The 23,992-nt window shown below is 42.6% G+C and overlaps 1 protein-coding gene across 1 annotated transcript in view; it reads right to left on the bottom strand.

Annotated features, from left to right (window-relative positions):
- LOC126397304 (capping protein, Arp2/3 and myosin-I linker protein 3-like) overlaps nt 1–23,474 on the bottom strand; it is a 51,581-nt gene extending 28,107 nt beyond the window's left edge. Inside the window, exons 1-20 of the mRNA XM_050055973.1 lie at nt 23,346–23,474; nt 16,452–16,546; nt 12,761–12,811; nt 12,603–12,662; nt 11,426–11,547; nt 11,186–11,280; nt 10,760–10,830; nt 10,562–10,635; nt 10,409–10,484; nt 9,492–9,580; nt 8,447–8,541; nt 8,265–8,351; nt 7,567–7,676; nt 7,390–7,467; nt 7,197–7,273; nt 6,565–6,669; nt 6,369–6,438; nt 2,632–2,713; nt 2,365–2,461; nt 2,086–2,140 (exon numbers count right to left, since the gene is read on the bottom strand). Of these exons, the coding sequence (XP_049911930.1) occupies nt 2,086–2,140; nt 2,365–2,461; nt 2,632–2,713; nt 6,369–6,438; nt 6,565–6,669; nt 7,197–7,273; nt 7,390–7,467; nt 7,567–7,676; nt 8,265–8,351; nt 8,447–8,541; nt 9,492–9,580; nt 10,409–10,484; nt 10,562–10,635; nt 10,760–10,830; nt 11,186–11,280; nt 11,426–11,547; nt 12,603–12,662; nt 12,761–12,811; nt 16,452–16,546; nt 23,346–23,403 (1,647 nt within the window). The 5' untranslated portion in view covers nt 23,404–23,474. The remainder of the gene's footprint in view (nt 1–2,085; nt 2,141–2,364; nt 2,462–2,631; nt 2,714–6,368; nt 6,439–6,564; nt 6,670–7,196; nt 7,274–7,389; nt 7,468–7,566; nt 7,677–8,264; nt 8,352–8,446; nt 8,542–9,491; nt 9,581–10,408; nt 10,485–10,561; nt 10,636–10,759; nt 10,831–11,185; nt 11,281–11,425; nt 11,548–12,602; nt 12,663–12,760; nt 12,812–16,451; nt 16,547–23,345) is intronic.
- Between the last annotated feature and the right edge of the window lie 518 nt (nt 23,475–23,992).

Below are 23,992 nucleotides of genomic sequence, written 5' to 3'. Positions count from 1 at the left end.
TGCTCACTTGTTTTCGGCACCCCCGAGGCATGGATACTAATGACGTCAGATTCTGGGTGAGTCGTTGATCTCTACTGATTGGTTAGGGAAAAATCAAATTCCCTCCCCCTTGTAAATCGCCTTCAATGGAGGCGATGTCAGACTGAAGGTTCTGGGAGCTTCAGTCTGACACTCAGGCTATCATGTGACTGCAGTTGGTTCAGATCCAGGTCGGAACACCTTCTCACCACAAACCAACCACACCAGAGTTTGTTTGTAACCGGACCGAGACCACCTCTTCAAGAAGGTCTCAGTCCGGTTGTTTTGGTGCACACACTAGTGCCCAAACGAACCGCACTTGTTTTGGTGCACACACTAGTGCCCAAACGAACCGCACTGAGGGGGCAAAATAACTTGAGTTCGACTGAAAGCACCTTAAGTGACTAATGGGACCAAACACTCCATTAAAAGTGATTTTTTTTCCACTAACAGGCTCAGACTGTTATAAGAATTGTCTGGCAACATTATGGAAAAGATCCTACAGAGAAATTAAATGTTTTTCTGTACCTTTGGCCTTTCGTCTGTTTCTTATTGTGACCAAGTCTCGCTCAAGGAGACGTCTCGCTTTGAAATTTCGCCAAAGCTGACTGACAAAATGTGAAAGTGTAGCTTAGTGTTATTAAAGATATTGTGACTGTCATGGCTGAATATTTAGCTGATTTTGAGCTGAATGTGAAAAAGTCCTTGAGGTCCTTGAATGAGACTTCTCCTTGAGCAAACTTGGCTACACACAATAGCAAACACACTGTATCAGCTAAAGGTGAAGAAAAATGTTTCATTTCTCTGCAGGGATCCTTTCTGTTATGTTGTCAGATACTTAAAGCAATCTGAGCCTGTCAGAGGAAAAAACAAGCACTTTTAGTTGACGTAAATTAACGGTGCACAATTGCTCACAGTGATTACACTGCAGCCTGTTTCACAGTCTTCCCCAATACTGGGCCAATTTCAAAAACTGTTGTTCCAATTTTCCAGGCACAAAAACATGGGAAATTAGGGCCCAGGTTAAAACATAACTAAGTTTTCCTTTAAATTTTAACAGAACATAGGCACTAATATATGACAAAAAGAAACCAATTGGACATAGGGGCCCATATTGTGAAGGTCACGTCTGTTAACCTGTGGATACATTTTTTTTTGAGCATCACAACCCCTGCGAAATGACTCCTTTCAGTATCAGAATTTGATCCATTTGGTCTAGAAGAGCCACACGATTGACTTAGCCGCTTGGCTGGCGAATGTCTCTGGTACGCTTGCTCTATGGGCCCCGTGATGCGGAAGATGTGGGTAATTTTATGCCCAGGAACTTTTTGGCTTTATGCGCCACTGAACATATTTTCTAGGAACAAACAGGGCCTCGCTGTCAACACTGTATCCAGTTCTATTAACACATCCATGGAGATTTGTGTTAGCAGAGGCTAATCAATGTCACAGGCAGGCTGATCAGAGAACCAGAAAGTGTCAGGACAGTTTTGTAGCTGATTTTTAGATCTATAAAGTTCCTTGGACATGAGGGACTTGCACTATGGGGGCATCGCCATCGAGATGGAGCTAATGATAGAGCGGACGACAAACTGATGTATGATTCGCCCAGGGCACATTAGTGGCTTCAGTGAAGAGACAACTGGATGTCCAACACCATTTAAAATTATATATTAGAAATTTTGGCACATATAGTCCAGAGAGAAACTGTGTCTGAGGGAAAGGAGTACATATTGTTTGGACTAACGGCTGATGGAGCTGATGTATGTGTGTCTGAGCAGTTTTCCTGTGTAAGCACATGCACATTTGTACTGTGCATGCAACCCTTAACAAATGTTCCCGTGTGCATATTGTGTCCAGGAACCCTGTGTTGACAGAGTTATTATTATCTTCCTTTCCAAAATGGAACTAGGAACTAGAATATGTGATTTTTTTCTGTGTCTTTGCAGCTGATCTATTTCTATTTGGATGATTTATTATGAAGCAAAACCAGTGCCAGCAAACTGATAAATTTGCATCCTGCAGTATGTTTTTAAGAGTGAGAAAATGTCCTGCGTTATCACTCACACATTCCTCCTCCTGTATGAGATGAACCAGCTTCTGCAGGACTTCATCCAGAACCCTGCAGACAAGCAGAGACGAGGCTGGGTGAGCTGGCGCGAGTCATTTCCTGCTGCCAGCGAGCTGTCCGCCCGGGGAGCGGCAGCCGCTTATGAAAACGGAAGTTAAATCACAGACACGTATATTCGAGCTGGCATATGCAGCACACATGCCCTCTTGCTTACGTACACACATACACACACATGGATAACTGCAGTAAAGCGTGACATAGAGCACCAGCAGCACCTGTTTTTGATGTTGAAGTTCTTGCCCAGATAAAGGTGTTTGAGGGAGGGATGTCTGGAGAGGGCCGGCAGTACGGTGAGCAAATCTCCATCGAGACCTGTCAACACACATACACACACATACACACACACACACACACACACACACACACACACAAACACACAGAGCTCAACATGGCTCAATTCATTAACAGCCCACTAAAACCTCTCCTGCCCGAGGACAAAGAGTCAAGGTCACAGTGGGATGCGTTGCAGTGTGCCATCCTACCGTTGTCGGAGATATCCAGAGTGCCAATAGAGGAGACTCTGGGGAAGAGTTCCTGGATTACAGCAGCTCCTGCAGACTTGAGCTGGAGAGAGAGACGGGAAAACCAACATATGCACAGGCATGAATCCCAGTCATTTTAGGTTTAGTCTTTGGGGAATTGTTCTATTTCTCCACAGCGAGGCAGATTTATGAATGCCTTTTTTATGTCTCTGCAAGCACCGTTTGCTGAACGGTGAGCTCTGCCTCGCTTGTGATCTGCAGCAGCTCTGCTCAGTGGTAGGGAAAACATCATCTTCCATTTGTTAGCTTTTTTTTTTTTGCTTAAACAAGTAAATAAATAAATATCTTGAAGAGCTGTTTCTGGTGCACATAAACAGAAACCAACTGGGAGTTTGATTTAACTGAATTGACCTGCTTCGAAGTGAAAATGTTTAACTTCATCTCTCCTTAACTACCTAACTTAACTTTTAGAGATCAGAGGCAAGTTACAGAAAACACATGAAGTCTATATCCTTATTAAGACCAGGGTACTTAAACACATCCAGGCAATGGATTCAAAAAGTTTCCCTTTGGTTAAGCTTCTGTATTCTGTCTCATCCCCTACATTAAGCCTTTGGTCAGAGGAGAGACAGAACACAGAAACTTTCCTGTTGCCTCTTTTCCCTTTAAAGGCTTCATTGATTTTCTCACAGCCTGGTAAAACCTATATACTGGTACCCATCCTCCATTTATGATGCATATAATTGTTTTCTTCTGTGTAATCTCACCTCATGTTTTCATTATTTTCAGTTTCATTAGTTTCAGGTCATGTTGTTATCCGGGTCATATGGAGACCTACTGATGAAGACTTACAGTGGTCCAAACATGTTGGCGCTTTTATTATTTGGCCGCTACAGTAAAATAGGGGTGGTGAAAATACAATATTTTCCCCAAAATACAGCATAGTATCACGATATTTAGCGTGGCGATATTGTATCGATACACAGGCGCCAAGTATCAGTCTTCTATTATATACATTATTAATTTTTGCAAACACACATTTTAATATAACCTTTGGTACTACAATAATAAAATCAGTTGCTTTTTTCAGTCCACTAGATGGCGCTGAGTATTTTTTTCCTGGTGAGCAGAGGTCTCAGTCTGCAGCATTTGGCAGGAAGTTCATCAAAACTAAGATGGAGGCACCGGGGAAAGAAATCAGAAATGCACCGGCAGCAATTAAATCAAATGTCTGGACTTATTTTGGATTTTTTAATACGTAAGGAAAGGGGGACATGGATATGATACATGCGATTTGCAAGCAGTGTCATATGAGAAGTAGTCTCTATATACAGACTCTACATTCAGTGAATGTAGAGTCTGTAGGCAAACCCCGGAGATCCTGCCTCTGGAAGAAGAGCGGAAGAGCTCTGGTTTCCGGTTGTAGGCTGTTTGTAGTCCGCGTGATATTGACCAATCACGTTTGAGCCGGCTGCAGTTGTTGCCAGGTTAAACGGTCCGTGCGGTGAACTAATGAGGTGGAACATAATTGCCGTCACTGCAAACTCTGAATCCATCGCAATGGTTCAGCATATTTACTTATATATAAATGGAAGTCGGAAACGGAAGTTCGCCTCCTCAAACCGGAATGCCAAAAAATCGGGGGTCTGTCCCCAGAGGCTGTATCGCCGTCTGCCGGGGAAGTCAGACGCCAAATACAGCCGATGGGTTCCGAGAATGTATGAGAAGAAAATACTCTGGGAATACTACGAACGTGCGGGCTCACGTCACACTGCACCATCCAGGGATAGCATTAGCTGCTGAAAGCCAAGCTAAGCTAGCGTTGTTGAAAGTGAAAGCTTTTGTTACATATTCAGTCAGTATGTGACTCCGTCCTGACGTTTTTTCACCGACACAGCCGTACCAAGCTCTACAGAGAAGTGAGGCATAAAGTTGAGGAATATATATAAAATATATTGTATCACAATACTCAGCATATTGCAATATCGCAATAATATCATATCGTGATAATATCGTATCTTGGGTCTTTTAGTGATTCCCATCCCTACAGTAAAGGCTTTTAGATATTTCCCTCTACTTTGTGTGCTCTGGGAAATAACTTAATTTTAAGCAACAATACCTGTGCTTTTACTCCACTATGCTCATTTGAGAACTACAGCTACTATTTAGTTTACAGATAGAAATTGTGTTTTTATTTTATTTTAGTGTATATGAAGTAACTGAAAACTCCACCTCACCTTGCCGCAACGTTAAAATACTGCTTACACATTAACGCTTCAAAGGATAATCTGTTATTATGTATATATATAATAATACCACAGGGGCCATTCTGCTGCATGATCAAGGCTTTAACTTTAAATAAATGTAGCTGATAATAATCCCTTACATTCTGAATCAGTGATTTTTCTTCCATATTTTTGCACTGAGGTAAAACTATGGAAAACCCTTCCAGTCAGTTCAGATAATATGGGTTCAAAATGGTCAATCAATATATTTGTCTGTGGCAAGGTTGTTATTATTATATTATAATTTATTTAACTATAGTTTCTTGTGGTTTTTATTGTTTTTACTTCTTGTTGCCACTTTTATGTAAGTTTCACTTTGGCTTTTTTTTTTAAATTATTATAATTTTACTCGGCTACATTGTAAATGAGGTCTCTACCTCAACGTATTTCCAAGTTAAAATAAAGGAAATAATAAAGGAAATAATAATAATAATAATAACAACAAAATAAAAACTAAAATAAAAACTAAAATTAGGTGTGAAAAAAAAACATTTTTGTTAATTGAAATAAAATAAAACTAGACTTTAGAAAAAAGAAAACTAACTGAAATGATATTGTGTACTAACAAAACAAACTGAAATAAAATAAAAACATACAGAAAATGTCTTCAGTTTTAGTCTTTGTCAATTTGGTTAAATGTGTCAGCACAACAAGCATGAGAAGATATTTGTGGAAATGTTTATAGAGACTGAGAGGTTTACATTACTGCGATTCAACTGCCTTTACAAAGTGCTGTGTTTGTATTGTTATACTTATTCTGAAATTCCTAAATCTTTCCCCTGAAGAAAAAAAAAAAGCTAAACTAAAACTGAAATTAATAAAAACTAAATTGAAATAAGACTGCACTGAAAACAAAAAATAACAACAAAATAAAAATGAATAAAAAATATAAAACTCAGGTCTGTAGTTGTAAATCACACTTTGTAAACCTGTGAAAACACTCTGCAAATTCAAAATTCTAAATGCCATTGAGAAATTTCTAACAGAAACTGCACAGATGATATGAACTGTGAGGTTTTTTTGGCCTCGACTTCAGCTGTAAAATCAGGGCCAACAGTTGTACTTGTGACTTCATTGTGTCTGTTTATGTGAGACTTCAGTGTCACTGACAGCGTGGGAACTTTGTGTTTCAGACATAGTGTTCTGCTGTGAGTCTCACATGTTCCCAAAAGCAGCAGTCTTTGTGTAACCTCACAGTTTCATTCAGATATTAACGTTTTTAACGACCACACATTCACAAACTTGCATGTCTCAAGCATTTGTTTCCACAGGTTCACAATGAGCCACATCTCTGAACATTATGTCACAAGCACACGATCTTACTGAGCCTTATCTGAGCCGACAGGATGAGCTTAAGATTTAAACTGCATGTCCCCCACTCTGTATAAGGAGAAAACACTGAACTATCCCTTTAACTTCGAATGCACTGCAGATGTAGAGATGAACTCTTACCTCACAGCCACTGATGTCCAGATGAAGGTCGTTGATATGAGGATTGGAGGTTAACCCTGTTAGGAGAGCCCTGTGGAGACAGGAAGGATAGTGACAGAGAAAAGACAAGGAGGGGAAGCTGAGGACATCTATTCATTGTAAAGGAGTTTGGATAAAAGGGTGCAGATTTGGATAGAGAATAAGAGCCGACAAGCACCTCAGAACATCAGGGGGCAGCTTCATAGAGGCCAGGCTGACATAAGTGAGGCTGAAGGCCGAGCTGAAGAACTGCCGGAACAGTGGCAGCGTGTCCTTCACTTTCCTGTTGCATAAAGAAAAGACAAGATGAAAGAGAGCAGAGGTAGAAGTGAGCGGATGATGGAGAGAGTGGGATGGGATGATACCGGCCACACAGAGGAGATGAAGTGACATTGTTGACATGCTGGGTAAATATGAGTGCAGTGCTGAGCGCCGAGTACTGACACAGAATGAGAAACAGAGTGAATATTGCTTTGGTGTTAAGAGGGGGGAGCGAGTGGGGTCAAATGATAGATAGCTTCTGCTTAAATATTCATGAGTCTTATCTATGCAGACAGCGCCGGGAGTTCTGGTTTTAAACGGCAGTAGACACACCCACAGAGAGGAAGCACAATGTAGCAGTGATTCCCACAAAGCTCATTTCTGATTTCCCATTAGGCAAGAATTGAAGATAATGCCAAAAAAAAAAAGAAAGAGGGAGGACGAGAGAGGAGAGATGAGGCATTTAACGGCGAAATAAGGATGATATATTCCCAGATTTGGATTTGCAGCTGCCTTTATTGTTCAGGTAATCTTAAAGAGGTGACTAACCTGTGGGAGAAGGAGTTTTTGGAAAGATTGAGGAAGGAAAGATCAGCGCAACACCCCCTCAGAAGAGCCCCAAATAGCTGCATGAGACAGGGTGGAGACAGTTAATCTGGGCTGAGCATTGAGCAGAGAGCAATGCATTTCTTTTTAATGTTGTGCATAAACATTCGATCTCGCGCGGCCATTAAATACTTACAGAGTCCACAGAGCAATCTGTGCCTGACAGATCCAAATGGACCAGGCAGTTGGGCTGAGACAAGAACAGATACAAGTTCTGGAAACAGAAAGAGAGAGACGTCATATTAAGCTGGGAAAGTGGCATGTAAATGGAGCAGTGTGTGTTTTTGTTTCCAGATGGGTTGTGCTTTCTGACCGAGGCATCCTCCCCTGAGAGGACCCCGGGGTTCTTGCTCAGGTCCAGGTGCAGGAGAGAGTTGGAGTACTCATCGCTGGAGCACAGAGCCTGAGAGAGAGACACCACTCCTGAGAGGGAGAGAGATGGATAAAAGGAAAAAGAGATGGGAGGAGGAGGAGGAGGAGGAGGAGGAGGAGGAGGAGGAAGAGAAAGGGGGTTGTTGTAGAATATTAAAAGAAAGAGAGAACACTCTCAAAACATTTTGAGTCCTTACATTATTCATACACATCTGCAGCAGCAGGTATCAGTGAATGTAATGGGAAGCAGCGCATAGTATCTGCCTGCTTCAATGTAATATTTAAATTCTCCGCTGGGTACACGGTAAGATGAGACGGTAACAGGAGGCACGCTGCCTGCGGGGCAGCACAAGACATCAAAAGTCAATATGGAGTCGTAGCAGGGGCAAATCATGAAACAAAGCTCTTCAGCGGGGAGAATCATCTGGGGCTTTGGAGGGTTTATACTCCCTAAATAATAATCTAACCCAAGATCAGTCAGCTGAAGCTTTACAAAGACTTTTGTGAGTCTTACTAAACCAATATCCACCTGATTAGGTGAGGTAGTAGGAAGTCCTGCAAATGGTGGTCACACTTTGACATTGCTCAACTGGATTAGCGAGGGAAAGCAAGACAGGAAATACAGAGACAGGCACAGACCTTTGGAGGTGAGTGAGGTCTTGGAGAGGTTGAGGAGACGCAGTCCCTTGCTGAGGCGACACACCTGCTGGATTAAGTTGGACACACCTGCAACGTTCAAACAGGAGGTTTAAAAGTGTAGCTATAACAGTGCTTCTCTTTACCATCACATTAAATCAGGAAATCAAAGTTGTTTATTGTACCTTGGTTGTCCAGTGAGTTGTGGGCCAAGTTGAGCGAGTGGATGACAGAAGCAGGGTTCTCTGAAAGAGCAGCTGACATCTTCTGCGGAAAGTCTCTGTAAAATGGATCCATAGTTAATTACAGACAAACATATTCTTTAAGTGCAGACAAGCATTTATAAAGCGGTACTGTAGCGATTTAGCAGTGACCTTTAATTGATTGAGATAGGTTATAAAAAAAAAGATCAAACCTGTGCAGCAGAAGCCGAGATTTCACGATGTTTGATCTAAAAACACAGGATCCTACACTTCCCATAACCCCCTGAGACCCTGTGTCCCCATATGAGGACATCACATTTTGGGTTTACTTGACCTTATACTTCATTCTGCTTAACTCAGACCTGTTGTCCTCGTTCGTGGACAATTTTTAGTGCCATCTAGTGGTAGTAAGAGCACAATACACTAATCTATGTAAAAAACAAATATGGCGGCCATCTTTGCCAAGTCAGTCTACACCAGATCCCCACACAAAAGTGGACAAGGTAAAAAAAACCTGATCACATTTTATGGTTGAAACTTGTTTATCTATGATTAATAATATTTGTAGTTTGATATGGCGACAAATTTGACTAATTTTAGCAACAGTAACAAAGTAAGACACTATTTATTAGGAGGTACTCGTTTGAGGACACTGGGACTTTATTATCGCTGACAGTTTTTTGTACTTATCAGGTCCTACTGATCCCAAATAGCTACAAGAAATTATAAATGCATACCAAACAAAAGTTTGGGTCTCAGGAGGATAATGCCCCTCAGCAGCGTTCATCGACCCTCCAGACTGATAAATGCCCACATCTTTGAGACACACCCCGTTTGTAACACAGGCTTTGTTTAAAATTCAAAGTCTCAAACCCAGTCTGAGACAAGCCAGATGACATCATGCAAATTCTTTTTCAGACTTAAGAAAGTGTCCTTCAGAGCCAAAGAGGACATCGTACAACTGTTAATACTTGTGTGGGATCGAATGGATAAGAAGCAAAAGAGGTGCCAGAGGGAACGAACTCACGATTTTAATCCAGCGTTCTCCAGAGTGATCTCCTCCAGGCTGGAGGATTTGCTGACTGTGTGCAGGACCTGCTCGGTGACCTCTGACCCCTGGAGGAAAAAGGAAACATTAACACTAAACATTTCACTTGTTTTTGCTGAAAAGACATCCATCTATTTTCCGACATAGGGTGAGAGGTGGAGTACACTCTGGACACATAGAGACAAACAACCATTCAAGCTCGCATTCACACCTACAGCAATTTAAGTTACCAGTTAACCTGCATGTCTTTGGACTGTGGGAGGAAGCTGGAGAAAACCTGCACTAACACGGCGACAACATGCAAACTCCACACAGGAGGGCCCAAACCAAGGTTTGAGCCCATACTACTCTTGCTGTAAGGCACTTAAAGGGACACTTCACCCTGAAATCAATCTAGATTGTTTTGGTGTGAGTTGCCGAGTGTTGGAGATATCGGCCGTAGAGATGTCTGCCTGTCTCTCACATATAATGGAGCTAGATGTAACTCAGCTTGTAGGTAGTAGATGCACGCTTCCTTCTGCACAGTGACACTGTTGGCGGGTGTAGATCGGTAAACAAAAAGCAGTTCCCACATGAAACCACACACAGCAAGGTCTGCGGATTATGTTGAATAATCGGGTCATGATTTCTGGACAGAGACATTGCTGTTGAGGTTTTTTTTGGCTCTTTGAGCACCACGAGCCGAGTGCCATCTAGTTAGATTATATTGGCGAGAAGCAGACATCTCTACGGCTGATATCTCCAACACTCTGCACCTAACACCACAACTATCCTAGATTGATGACTAGCATCACAGGTGAGAGAAAAAATATGTACTTTCATTTTGGGGTGAATGGTCCCTTTAAAGCCTCTTTAACCTCCCAATATAAGCACAGCAAACATACTGTAATACTTACTATCCGCAGGTCTTTGCAGTACAGTTTGGTGAACCAGGTGTTGTATGCCATCGACGCGACAATCACCGCCAGATCCCTGGAAAAGATGAAACTGAGGTGAGTGAGGTTTTATATTTTGGAGGTAACAGTGTTTGACCGCTCTCCGTCCCTCACCTGCTCTCCAGGTGGCTGAAGTCCAGCAGATTAAACTCTCGGTTGTCCTGGGAGTGATAGATGGTGTCCACGTCCTAAGAGCAACATTACCCATGAGCCTGTTTGCAGCAGCATATGACCCCCTCATTTTGTGCACAGTGCTGTACGTAACACTCAAAAGCACTCACAGCGACACAGGCACAGTCCCACAGCTCTTACCCACTGCACTTCCTCCTTGCAGCTGATGCCATTATAGTCGCACAGAGCGGCGTATGTCTCTGAGAAGCCTCCTGAGAGAGGCAGGCGGGAGGAAAGAACAGAGAGAGAGAAAAAAATGAATCTGAGATGATGTGAACAGCTGCTTCCTTCAGCGATAACAGGAGAGAAAAGGGAGGGAAATGCACACAGAAACATTTGTCCAAATTATCAATCTTTTATTTGTGTGACAGAGCACTTTAAAAAGAACATCTGGGGGACCATTTGGGAAGTGTGTGAGCCAACTTCCTCTCGAGGCTGCCAAGTGGTGTGGCTGTGCCCCCGTCTGTGTGTGTGTGTGTGTGTGTGTGTGTGTGTGTGTGTGTGTGTGTGACTGCACGTGTATGCATGTGTGCAAATTCCCATGTTTGATGATAATGTCTCTTTTACCACAGGCCCTCTGGGTTTCCACTGAAGTCTCTGAGCTGGGTGAATACTTCCTGCTGCCCTCAGAAAGGTCACTGTCTGAATGACAGATGGAAGGGCTGCAGAGATGAAAGAAACAAAGATATGGAATCATTTATCTTAGCTTTAATTGTATAAATAAAGGTCGTTTTTTTAAAGCTTTGTGATTATCTAGCACTGCACAGATATGTGATTCATTCAGATGTTTTTATCTTTGACACTTACGCAAAAATGGAGTTGTTGAATATTCGAGACAGAGCGAAATTAATATGGCTGACCACATGATTGAGGTTTTCGCGTGACTCAAACCTCAGGGAGTAGCTGGACTTGTCAGTGTCGATGATAACCTGCACAGAAAATGTAGCCATAAGGGACAGTATGGAAATTATTGGAGTAGGGAGGGGGTTGAATCTTTTATCTCACTTTGAAAAAGCTCCCTTCCCAGCATTACTAATATTTTGATGTAGGGCTGCAATATGGAGGAAATCAGATACCACAATATTTAAAAGATATTTTTTGGGGCTTTCTTTGCTAGGACAGTTAAAGCACGAAATGGGGAGAGAGAGTGGGAATGACATGCAGCAAAGGGCTGTGGGATGTGGGAATTAAGCCTGTGGCTGCTGCGGCAAAGATGCAGCCTTTGTGAGTGAGGTGAGGCTCTACCAGGTGAGCTAGTGGGCGCCCAAAATACCACAATATTTTTCACTAAATACATCGACATCAATATTGCAACGATATTGTAGGGATGCTTTCATAAAATATTTACACAATCAGATGTTCTGATAAATAATCATTGGGAATTAGAATGACTAAGTGGGTAGAGGCAAATAATACAACAGCGAGAACAATCTGGTAAGTTCAGAAAATCACATCACTTTACTGTAACGCAGCCTTTAAAACCAGGAAAAGACAACTTGTACGATATTATGACATCCAAAATCTGAGATGATATCTAGTCTCATGTCATGATATCAATATAATATTGATATTTTAACAAGCCCTTAAAAAAGTACAAAACTCACTCCACTCAAAATCTCAAAATATAGTCGTGAGTTTGTTCCTTTCACCATTAAAAATGTTGAAAGGAACAAAACCTTTCCATGCTCTCCCCAAGAAATTTAATAAAATTAAAAATCTCCCATTTCTGACCACTCCACCAACCCCTACTAATTTTCATACAGTCCCTTAGCAGTTTCCATCACCGTCAACAACAGCAGACAACAAATTATTCAGAGAGCATTAACTGTCGCTGTAGCTGTTTTGATAAATGCTTTAAATGCTTTTTGTCATTCTTTGAAGGACAAGGTGATGTAACCACTCCATTATACAACAGTGCAGACAAACAATTAGCTGCAACAGTGGAGCTGAGTGCACAGAGTTCAGCATTAATGTTAAAATTCACCTGGTGCTCCGGGTGGGAATTCAAAGCTCGAATCTCCAAGAAGTTGAATGTAGATTCTATCTGTTGTTACAGATACAAAGTAAAGATGTCAGCTGACGTTGTGACAGAGAAAGCTTCATGCTGTGCAGTGACTGGAGACACAGAGCAGGAAGAAGTACCTTAGCCGGAATCTTTGGAGCCAGAAAATACAGACGCCATGTTGTTAGGACCTGGAAAAAGGAGAATACAGCAAACTGACTTACAGATTACGGAAAAGTTAACTGCACAGTCACACTCCCCGTGGGGAGAAAATAGTCCCGGGAGTTTCCATGGCAATGATGAGAGGAAAATGAGGAGTCCTTTCCATATTCATGCATTGATCCGGCTAAAAGCTCTCATGTCTGAGACACGTTGTCTAACATTAATAGATTGACATACACGCTGAGAGATGACGGCATGTTGCAACGCTTTAATCACATTCTCGCAAATACGAGATGTAATTTCATTAGCATTACATTACGTCTGCTGTGGGCAAACATGAAAGTGGCTCATATATTACATTTGAGACATGCAGGGGCTCCGGGCTTAACAGACAATAATTCCTGGTCATTCAGCATCTGCCCAGATCTTTAATATCAGAATCTAAAGGAGCAGTGTGCAGAATGTAGTCGCACCTAGAGGTGAGGATTGCCGATTGCAACGAGCTCAAGGTCTTCTGGTGTACCAAGCTCGAGCTACTGGTTAGGATTTCTTCAATGTTCATTGCTCAGGAGGTTTTTATCAGTAGACAAATTATCGCAGAGGTCTCTTTCTCTCAAAAACAAACAGACTGGTCAGTTAAATCCAGTAAAAACACTAAAGCAGTTTCACGTTACAAATCAGTGTTTTCTGCTACACTGTTCTGCTCGTTGAAAATAGGCCGCTAGCCCAGCACCTGCTAATGTGTGTTCACCTTTTTTATTTGATCATTTAAGATCCACACGTTCAGGAGGGTTTTACTGGGAGCTGAAATATTCACAGAGGTCTCTGCTTCTCCAAAACAAATGGACATGGTGTATTACTCTGGTAAAAACACAGAATACAGCAGTTTCATGTAAAAATGAGTTTTTCTCCGATGCTGTTTGGCTCATCACAGACTAATGTGCGCTCACCTTTTTTCTCTGATAACTCAAGAAACAGACATTCAGAAGGTTTTTACTGGGAGCTGAACTATCTGCAGAGGTCTTTTCTTCTCCAAAACAAACGGATACCGTAATTTAAACGAGTAAAAACACTGGATAAAGCCGTTTCATGTAAAAAAAAAAAAGAAGTTTTTCCAATGCTGTTTGTCAGGGAGGGGCTACTAACGTTAGTGGCCAATACAAAAATGGCCCCATCTAGAGCCAGTGTTTGGTTTGTCCGTTCTAGGCTACTGTAGGAACATGGCAGTATAATATGGTGGACTCTTTGGACGAGGACCCGCTCCCTTTGCAGATATAAACGGCTCATTAAGGTGACTAAAACACAACGCCTCTTATTTTCAGGGGATTATAAACTAAAGATAACATTACATTCCATTTCTGCCAGTATAACAACCTGAATCCTACACACTGGACCTTGAAAGTACAGAGCCGTCCATTTTCAGTAGTAAATCATGATGTTTGCCTCCACATTTTAAGTCATGGGATTTGTTCCAGAGCCTGAAATGCCCGTCATGTTGGGCCAGGGTGCCAAATTAGCATTTTTGCTACACTACCTCCGCTAATTTGCCGTCTGCAGTCTGAAGTGCGTGGGATAATTTTCAGTGCAATGCAAAGTTGATGAGAGTTTGGACGTGACTGGCAATCTGAAAGCAAACAGAGAGCTTATTTGTGCATCTCCATCCCAACAAGCAGCATTTCTGTGCCTGTACCCACTTATTCTTGGCATGGTAACATTTGTGTCATGCAACTGTTGTTTTTTTTTTTTTGTTTGTTTGGTTTGCAAGCACACCCTAAAAAAGTCAGTGTCTCTCTCCATCAAGACAAACAAAGAGCAGTGATTCTTTGGCATTTCGCTGCTCTCCACCAGCCCCTGAGTACTGCCCTCTGCTCTTTTTCTTCTCCTCTTCTGCTCCGTCGCTCCCAATCATTTACTCCATTCTCTACGATGGCCCCGCTAAAACACTCCCTCAGGACAAAGCTTCCCCCCTCCATGTGCCTCTCCCCAATGAAACACAGTAATTAAATTACAGCTCTCCCGCTTCGCTGTTTGTGTTTTTTTTTGTTTTTTTGAAAAGAGGAGCTTGACACAGGCCTGTCAGAACCACACACTGACAGCCTCTTACACCCACGCAGCAAGTGAGGTGTCGGAGATGTAGTCACTCAAAATGTGCATGTGAGATGGAGGGTGGGAGAGAGATAGGAGGATCTGCGTTTCACTTCAAAGACTGTCTGAACGAGTTGATTAAGAAGACCAGATTGTATCACATTACAGTGATGAGTCGGGGTTACGGGTGGTAGTTAAGAGAGAGCACACAAGTAAACAGGAGTAAATGATGCTGATGCAGCAGGAGAGAAAGAGACTTACCCAAGTATTCACATCAAAGGGAGACCACACACACACACACACACACACACACACACACACACATCATGCTCATTGTGGCGTGTAATTATGCAGGAGGCTGCTACAGGACAGATATTCTAATCTTCCCTTGTTTGACACTTTAGGTGAGGCCTCTGTGAGAAATCAAGATAATTCAAGTAACCTGCAGTGACAGATCGCAACCTTAAAGAAGCTTCGATTCAAAACCTTAACATGTTTAGGCTCCCCCCAAAAAGCTAGCCCAGTGCGTTTGATCAAACTCCAATCTATTTTTCCGTCTTCTGTGCGCGCCCAGCAGGAGCGGGAACTCTTTCCAGTTCGGCTTTTAAGAGGAAGCAGTAAATGAGACATGGATTGGAAAGAGATTATTGGAAAGATGTTTCTGACAGATAAAGATATCAAAGTGTCTGGATATCAAGGGCCGTACATGCAGAAACTCTCCAAACCATGCTCGCCACATGACAAATCATTAAAGCGTTCACTGAGTGGAAGCGCTGCTCAGTTGAGGCGAATCTTCGATTGGAGGAAGGGCAACAGTCTTATAAACTGTGTAAAAACCACACTGACTTCACTGGGGATTGTATAAGATCTTGCTTATACAGACATGGTTTAGCTGCTGCACTTAAAGGAGCACTCAATCAATAAACCCTGCTCTGTGCTTTACTGTGTATATATGTTACCACTGTGTGTGTGTGTGTGTGTGTGTGTGTGTGTGTTTCCATGCACATATACGTCCACTGCATTCTGCAAAAACAGGCATTCTTCCCGAGTCCAGTCTGGTCCATAATGTAAGAGCTGATTGCCCCAGATTTTATCCTGCTTCACTTGCTCAAATAGAGATTTCACATCTCTGTCTGTCCCATATTCTCTGATGAAAGCACCCCAGAATCAAAGGCTGTGAGCTGCTCAGCCCCCCACTGCCTCCAGAGCAGACCCAGAGGAATCCACAGCCGCTCCCTCAGATACTGTCTATCCAATATTCATCCTGCCAAGCCGCCAACAGCAGCCACAGAAGAGCAGCGGCAGTCAGAACGCCGTCAGTGAATGACGTTCACTATCACCGTTGAATCATGGAGAGCCTCTGCCTCTGCTGTCATGGACGTCAACACTGTAGCAGAGATCCATTAACACTGCAGTGGGAGTTAACATCAAAGATACTGTACATACATGGTGCACTCATCAGACTGCTTATGTTGCAGGATTCGGATGCTCTTCTACATCAGCAACCTGGTGTTAGTGTAACACAGAGGCCCATTAAAAACAGCCCAGCCCTCGGTGAACACACCCAAAGAAGCAGCGACTCACCAGTATCCTGTCCTCTGTTTTGCCATTTTTGGTGTCGAGCTTAATCCCATGAACAAACTTGATAGATGATTTATCGATAATCTTCCTGATGCTTTCTGTGGATGAGAAACACATAGACGTATAACATTAGAAAAACAGTGCTCTCGTTCTCTCTATTTCAGCCTTTAAATGGACCAAAAAACAGCACTTTTTGCATGTGTCATGGCATTTAATAAAAAACACATTACTGCAGAGCATTTTTCAAAGCATGCTGTTGTCTTTTAGATTTGTTTGTGTACTCCTGCTTTCCACACAGACACTGGTTTCAGTCATTACCGCTCAGTGTAGAAAATGAACCTGCGAGAGACTGAAAACTTGAGGCAGGTAATTTATCACGGTGAAAATTATGTCCGCATTTATTTTTCTCAAAGTCACATTAAAGTTGCATGTGCGTGACTCCAGATTGATTTGAAAGGTCTACACTGCATTACCATACACCAATAGCATTAGTTTGACAGAAATAAAAAGGGATATGTTTACTGTCGATTATCTGTCTGCTGTGTCTTCCAGTTGATTTTCATATTTTATCATAATTGCCCTCCAGGTATGGAAAAACACATTAAAATAACACTGTGGAAGATAGCTGGTGCTGATGTGATAAGTACTCATATTTTATACCAAACAGTGTAAAACAGGGGCACCGCAGTGCTCCAGGGATTAGGGTACTGACCATGAACTACAATATGGGGGTTATGGAGTTGATGCATGGAAATGTACTGAACCTTTTGAAGCTTTTGAGTTTGACACTCAATTATAGTACATGCACGTTCGACAGCTAGTGCTGCCCGACCCATATAACTTCTTTTTAATACATTACCAGTCATCGTGTTTAGCATCCACCTTGTACATGGTAGGCTGTGTAAAAGCTTGATTCGATGTTGACTCTTTGAAACCTGTATTTCTTTTAAAAACATGGGAAGAAGGCAATGAACAACGTAAGAAGCAATGGCCCCAAAATACTGCCAAAAAAAAATAAGTAAAAAGAGAAAATTAAAAACAAGAAAATGAAAGAAAGAAAGTAAAAAAATAGCTTTTTCCTAGTTTAAAAAAAGGCTAAATCTTATTTTTTTGCTATTCATGGGACATTTTTAATCAAATTGTTCAGTGCCTTTTTTCCCATGTTTTTGAAAGAAATCGCACCAAATTGCTCAAAGTTGAAATGTTTAAATACTTGCGAACGGCGTCTGAAAGCAGCACAAAAGAAGTGATGTTGCTCCAGGTTTCAAAGGGTTAGAGAAAACGGTGAACACACCAAAGTCTGAAGAATGACCATCTGAGGGAGCGCGTGAATGCACCACTGGCCTTGGCTGGTGGAGGTCTCGACTCAATTTAATTGGTCCTGGCTCGTTCAGTCAGTGCTTAATGTTACGACACTTTAAGGATTCATGAGCACTCGGATGTTTGTCAAGTTGACCCCGTAAATTCCAGACACTAAAAACAGTCATTCAAGAAGATGTTTGGTCATTTTCGTCCATCAATATGTTGCGATATATAGTGATACTGTAAGCAAGGCGGCATATTGTGATTTCTTAAATCTAATTATAGGAAAACAGTCATAGTATAAAGAACACATCACCGTATGTACAGGTTCTGAGTAATCCCACTGATCTGGAGTGGGAGGGTCAAATGACTGAAGATAGATTACAACACTGCTACATCTAGTGGTCAGAGGTGTATCTGAGAGTGTATCTGTGCCTTCCAATACCCATACTGCCACTCCATAAAAACATTTAGGATGTCCCAATACATAGTATGTCAAATGCAGTGTGCCAAAAATACCAGGATGTTCTACTACATCCGGTCTAATTTTGCAGTCTGGAAGCCAGCATGCTTTTCTGGCTGTTCTGACCCACAGTCACAGTCACACACACTCTGCAACAGCTTGATGGCTCATTGACAGCTGTTTAACAGCTGATTGACAGCTGTCAGAAGTCTCAGTGACGAATGACAGCACATTCAAGTAACTATTAAGTAAACATTAAAAACAAGAATAGGACATAACTATAAAAATAACGATGACAGAACTGCAGATGTAATTTCACTGTCGCAAATATAAAATGTGTTGAAATCTACAATCTGTGCAGTTATAACTTAGAACGGTAAGTGGCGTTTGTATTATCTCCAAGGTAACGGATATAAAAGCAAGAGGGTCAAAGTTCAGGTTGTAGTGTTATGAGAAAGTACTATGTCCCTACTACTGCATGTGCATACTGCATGCAACAGTGCGTACTTTTTAAGGGCAGCTGTAGTACCTACTAAAAGTAAAAAGAAAAAGTATGTGATTTGGAACGCACCCCATGAGTTGTCTGCACACAGTTCTCAACATGAAGGTGGCTAAGCAAGTAATTAGCAGCTAACGGTGCTGACGCCATAAACAGCACTGAACAATGGCAACGTTTAATGTTTAACACACCGGAGAAAACGGCGGGCAACAAAGCAACGCCTCTTGCATTTTTGAAAAGTTCACGCCCTCCCGGAAATGTGCGCTCCCCCTTTCCTCGTCTGCAAGGAAACAAACACACAGAGAGCTTGAAAATGGATGCCGAGAGATTTAACTCTGTTTTATCAAACTTGTGCTCAGTCCACAAGATTGTGGAAATGAAGGATTTACAACGACTTTGTTTAAAACTTTTAACGCAGTCGGACTATGTTTACGAGCACAAGAGTTCAGCGAGCCACCGAAGGACCGCCCTGCAGATTTACTATTGGTTCTGCAACGTAGGGAGTTTTTTAAACTCTGAAATTGTATCCACCCATCTAAACACAAAATCAGGGAGAAGGGTTAGGGCACACACGTGTGCGGCACACACGTGAACACGGTGCACAGAGAGGCAGTCAGAGCTACAGGCTACAATGAGGCTAAAAACAGAGTTCAAATGAGGTTTTTCCAAACAACTTTTTATGTCGGGGCTTCAGGACACTTGGATCACTACGGACGAGCAGTATGGAGATATTTTGTGGTTTCAATTATGTGTTTTTGGACGTTTGAATCTGGGGCGCCGTCAGCCTGCATTAGGTGGAGTTGTGTTGCTACCTCCTCTCCCCTTGGATCTCCGCAAGGGATGTCTAAAACTTCACCTGAGCCTCCATTGGCATATGAGTGAGTAGATAATGGCTGAATTTTCATTTTTGGGTGCACTATCCCTTTAATGCCACTGTCCTCATATCAGTGGTAACTGCCGTATGAGCGCCGTACGAGCGCAGTGCGAACTGGCAGCGTTGAGCTAGCCAGTGGGTGGTACCAACATGCACTAAAATGCAGTTGCAGTCAGATTGGATTACAACACGCACACACACACACACACACACACACACACACACACACACACACACACAGATAGCCTGACTTCATTCTCTCCTCAGGATGCCATTACTCCACTATATCTTTACTTTATCTTTACATTCTATATTAACACTCTGAATGCTGCATTCAGAATTTTTCAACACAACACAAAATAAATCACTGCTACGAATCTTTGCATGTAAACTATTCATTAAAAATTTAATTCATACAGTATCATAAAACAATATTGTGACACTCGAGTGTATCGATATTTTCTCACACCTCTACCATTGACTGCTATATCCCTGGTTTCAGACCAGCCACGGATCTCTGTGCACATCATTCCCACTTTCTCTAACACCTTGTTTCCTGTCATCTTCCGACACTCCAATCTCTAATAAAGGCTTAATGATGTCCCCAAAATACTGTGAAACTTCCACCGGTATGGTCATTTAGATAAGATCAAATCAAATTAGTCCAAACCAAACAGAGCACTAAATGACTCTGACCTTTGGGTGGACAGGCCTTTATTCATGTCTTCATCTAATAACTGAAAGACACATCAGGCTTGTCATTTGAACAGATCTGTCGTGGCATTTCAGATGGTAAAATAATCCAATGAGCTCTGAGTCTGTATGTATCCTGATGGTTTGATCTCTGAGTCTGTATGTATTCCGACGAGTTGAAACAAGATGCAAACCTCTTTCATGCAAAATGATTCAATCTGCATGTAACACTGAAGCAAGACGACTGACATTTAACGGGGAAGCAGTCTGGACAGCATGGATTAATCACAGAAATACAACAATAGTTTTCCTCCGTGTCCCTCAGTGACTTCAGCCCAATGCAATCACCAAGCTGCTCTATTTTGTAGCATCATCAAAATGGTTCACAATATGCTTCAGTGTCATTTTTTTCCTCACAGGAGCAACATGACACATCGGAGCATCAGTGTTTATGATTCACTGAGAACTGTTCCTGTCAAACAGCATCACTGTCAGCGCTGTGACCCCCTGACTCGTATACAGGCACACAACCTGCTTGCCGCGCCAGAAGAAGTGTCTCACTGGCAGGGTGGGAACACACGGCACCGACACACTATCACAGAAACATACAGTCGCTGGCAGGAATTGCATGATTCAGCCTCTCCATTACTGTGGCTTCACAGCATCCCGACTGACGGGTTTATGAGAAAATCGATACTAAAGCCAGGACGCTGAGATTTGTCAGTGGAGTTGATACAGTCACACTGGATAATAGAGCAAGTTCCTCTCTTTGTGCAGCAGTGTTTATCCATATTTTAGGTGCACATAAGTCTCATATATCATATATTGTACTTTTCACTCCACTACATTTGTCTGTCAGAGATGATTACTTCAAAAAAAACATGATCAGTTAATAAAAAATGAAGAATTATAGAACAAACCAATATAATATTATGACACTAACAGGGTCCATTGTGCTACAAAATTTGATCTTTTTTATTTTGACACTCAAGGTTCGAGGTGTGAGCTTTCGGGGGATTTAGTGGCATCAGTGACGACTGCAGATTGCAACCAGCTGAATCTTCTCCTGCTTTGGATTCCTTTACTGTTCACCGCTCAGGAGGTTTTTACCAGAAGCCGAATTATCCGCAGAGGTCTCCTCCAGGTGATTAAAAGCAGTAAAAAGACTGAACAAAGCAGTTCCACGTTACGAATCAGTGTTTCTCCGATGCTGTTTGGCTCGTCACAGCAGCACCTGCTAATGAACGCTCACCTTTTTTCTCTCATAACTTAAGATACTGACATTCAGGAGGACGTCTTTACCTCTTTAAAACAAACGGACACTGTGATTTAAACCAGTAAAAACACTGGATAAAGCAGTTTCATGTAAAAAAAAATATGTGTTTCTCCCATGCTGTTCGTCAGGGAGGGGCTACTAACTACGGTGGCCAATGCAAATGCAAATGGCCCTATCTAGAGCCAGTGTTTGGTTTGTCCATTCTGGGCTACTGTAGAAACATGGCAGTCCAACATGGCGGTCTCTGTGGAAAAGGACCCGCTCCTTATGTAGATTAACGGCTCATTCTGAGGTAACAAAACACAACGATTCTCATTTCAGGTTGATTATACACTAAAGAAAACATACTTTTTATATCATTTTAAATTTCTGTAAGAGTAGTAGAGAGCCACCTGTTTTCAGTAGTAAATTATGATGTTTGTCTCCACATTTCAAGTCATGGGATTTGTTCCAGAGCCTGAAATGCCTGTCATGTTGGGTCACAATGCCAAATTAGAAAAAGAAAGAAGAAGAAAAACAGAGAAAACTTAGCGCTTATTATATGATATTGAATTTCTACCAGTATATCCCCCTTACACCTACACACTGGACCTTTAAGTTTTTAACTTTTAAACATTTTTAAATTAAAGTTTTACTAGTTTTACTTTAGTAAAGGATAGGATACTTCTCTCTCTGCTGTTCAAATGCATATTGAAGTATAATCTGAATGTCTGTACTCTGCCAATATGCACCAGTTTTCTGCATGCTGATCACCTCTACATCAGTGAGTGTCTATGGTCTTAGTCCATCCAGAGAACAGATGTAGACTAAAGTCTCATTCAGGTGACCTTGTGCAGGCCTTTAGTCCACCAGGGCCACGGTGGCCCCGGTGCTCCTCCTGTCAGTCAGTCAGTGCAGGCAGGGCAGGAGGAGGCGGTGCAGCCGCCCGGCAGGTGACTGAATGAGGAGGCAGGGATTCCACTGGATTAATCATCACAGTGCGCCTAATAGAGCCATTAGGAGTAATTAACGCAGCAGCAGAGTCCCTGCTACCCTGAGCATGTGTGGAGTGCGCGTGTGGTTTGTGCGCGCGCGTTGCGCTCGTATTCACTTGAAGGCTGTGCTGTGACTTTGACATGTGTAAGCTGTTGCTGTTTGAGAGAAAAGGAATAAATATTTGTGCATTCTGTCGCGGGTTTGTCTAGCTTATGCATTTCTGTTGGCAAGATACAGTGAACATCTGCCTTTATCAGTCCCCCCTCTTTTCACTTTCGCACGCACACACGCACGCGCGCAATCACTACAGCGCTCGAGCTGGTTAGGCAGCAGAAAAACAAAGATAAAATACTCCTAGGTTGAGGTTGAGAGGGGGGAGCATGCTCTGGAGCAGGTTTATTGGCAAAACCGTGCAGAACAAAACGCTCTCAGACTCACGAGTACACACCGTTATTTCCACAACGCCCCTTTTCCTCTCTGGCCTAAGGCTGGGGTTTTTATTAGACTACCTGATCCTCCCCGAGGGGCAGATTAAAGCAAGGTATATTTCCCTGCACTGTAAATAATTCATCTGCACATTAACTGATTCACATGCACTGAGGAGGAGAAAGACGCCCCGGAAAGCTTCAGGACGGAATGTAAAGGTGTAGCTCATGACTATCATCCAATGCGTCTGTTCGGTCGCAGCCTCCGCCAGACGCGCGGAGGAAAAGCATCCCGAGCCTGAACGCAGACACGCCGGGGGGTGACCGCGGTTATAACCCGCAACAAGACACAACACGGAGCACAATAACCGAGCGGCTGTCTTTACCCACCTGTGATATCCTTGCTCACACTTACGAAACCAGAGGCAGTGATCTCTTTAGAAGCCATGTCTGTTCCTCTCTCCTATCGCCACCCCTCCTCCTCCTCCTCTCCTCCTCCTCTTCTCCTCCACCTCCTCCCCACTGGCTCTCTCTCTCTCTCAGAAATGGACAAAAAGGATGGTCTCTCTCCCAGGCATTCCAGCAGAGCATCCGACTGCCCGACGCGCTTCCTGGAAGAAACCCTGTGGATGTTGGGAGTCTGGATGTGGGAGCGACGGGAGGTGGAGGGAGGGGCAGAGAGGTGGAGGGAGGAATGATGAGGAGAGGGCGGGGACCATGGAGGGATAATGAGGTAGCTGTAGTTACCTGGAGCACACACAAGTTAGAAATTCACTGGAATTACACCGTGGTTTGGCTGCAGAAAGTTCAAGGAGAAGCAAAAACCCAAACTAGACTGAGGCTATTTCCCTTTACTGGTGTGTAAAAAATTATAATAAGCTGTTGTTCTTCATGAAAAAAACAGGACTTCACAGCAGCTGTGAGGACCATACACTGTAGGCTGATATAAATATCTTCATTACACAGTCTATGGGCTGTACTATGATGTGAGCTCACAGTCACAATGCTAACAAGTCCAACTGAAACCACATGGTCTT

Source organism: Epinephelus moara, chromosome 10, assembly GCF_006386435.1.
Source record: "Epinephelus moara isolate mb chromosome 10, YSFRI_EMoa_1.0, whole genome shotgun sequence".
NCBI classification, from domain to species: domain Eukaryota; kingdom Metazoa; phylum Chordata; class Actinopteri; order Perciformes; family Serranidae; genus Epinephelus; species Epinephelus moara.
This window is presented reverse-complemented; position numbering and strand designations above follow the sequence as displayed.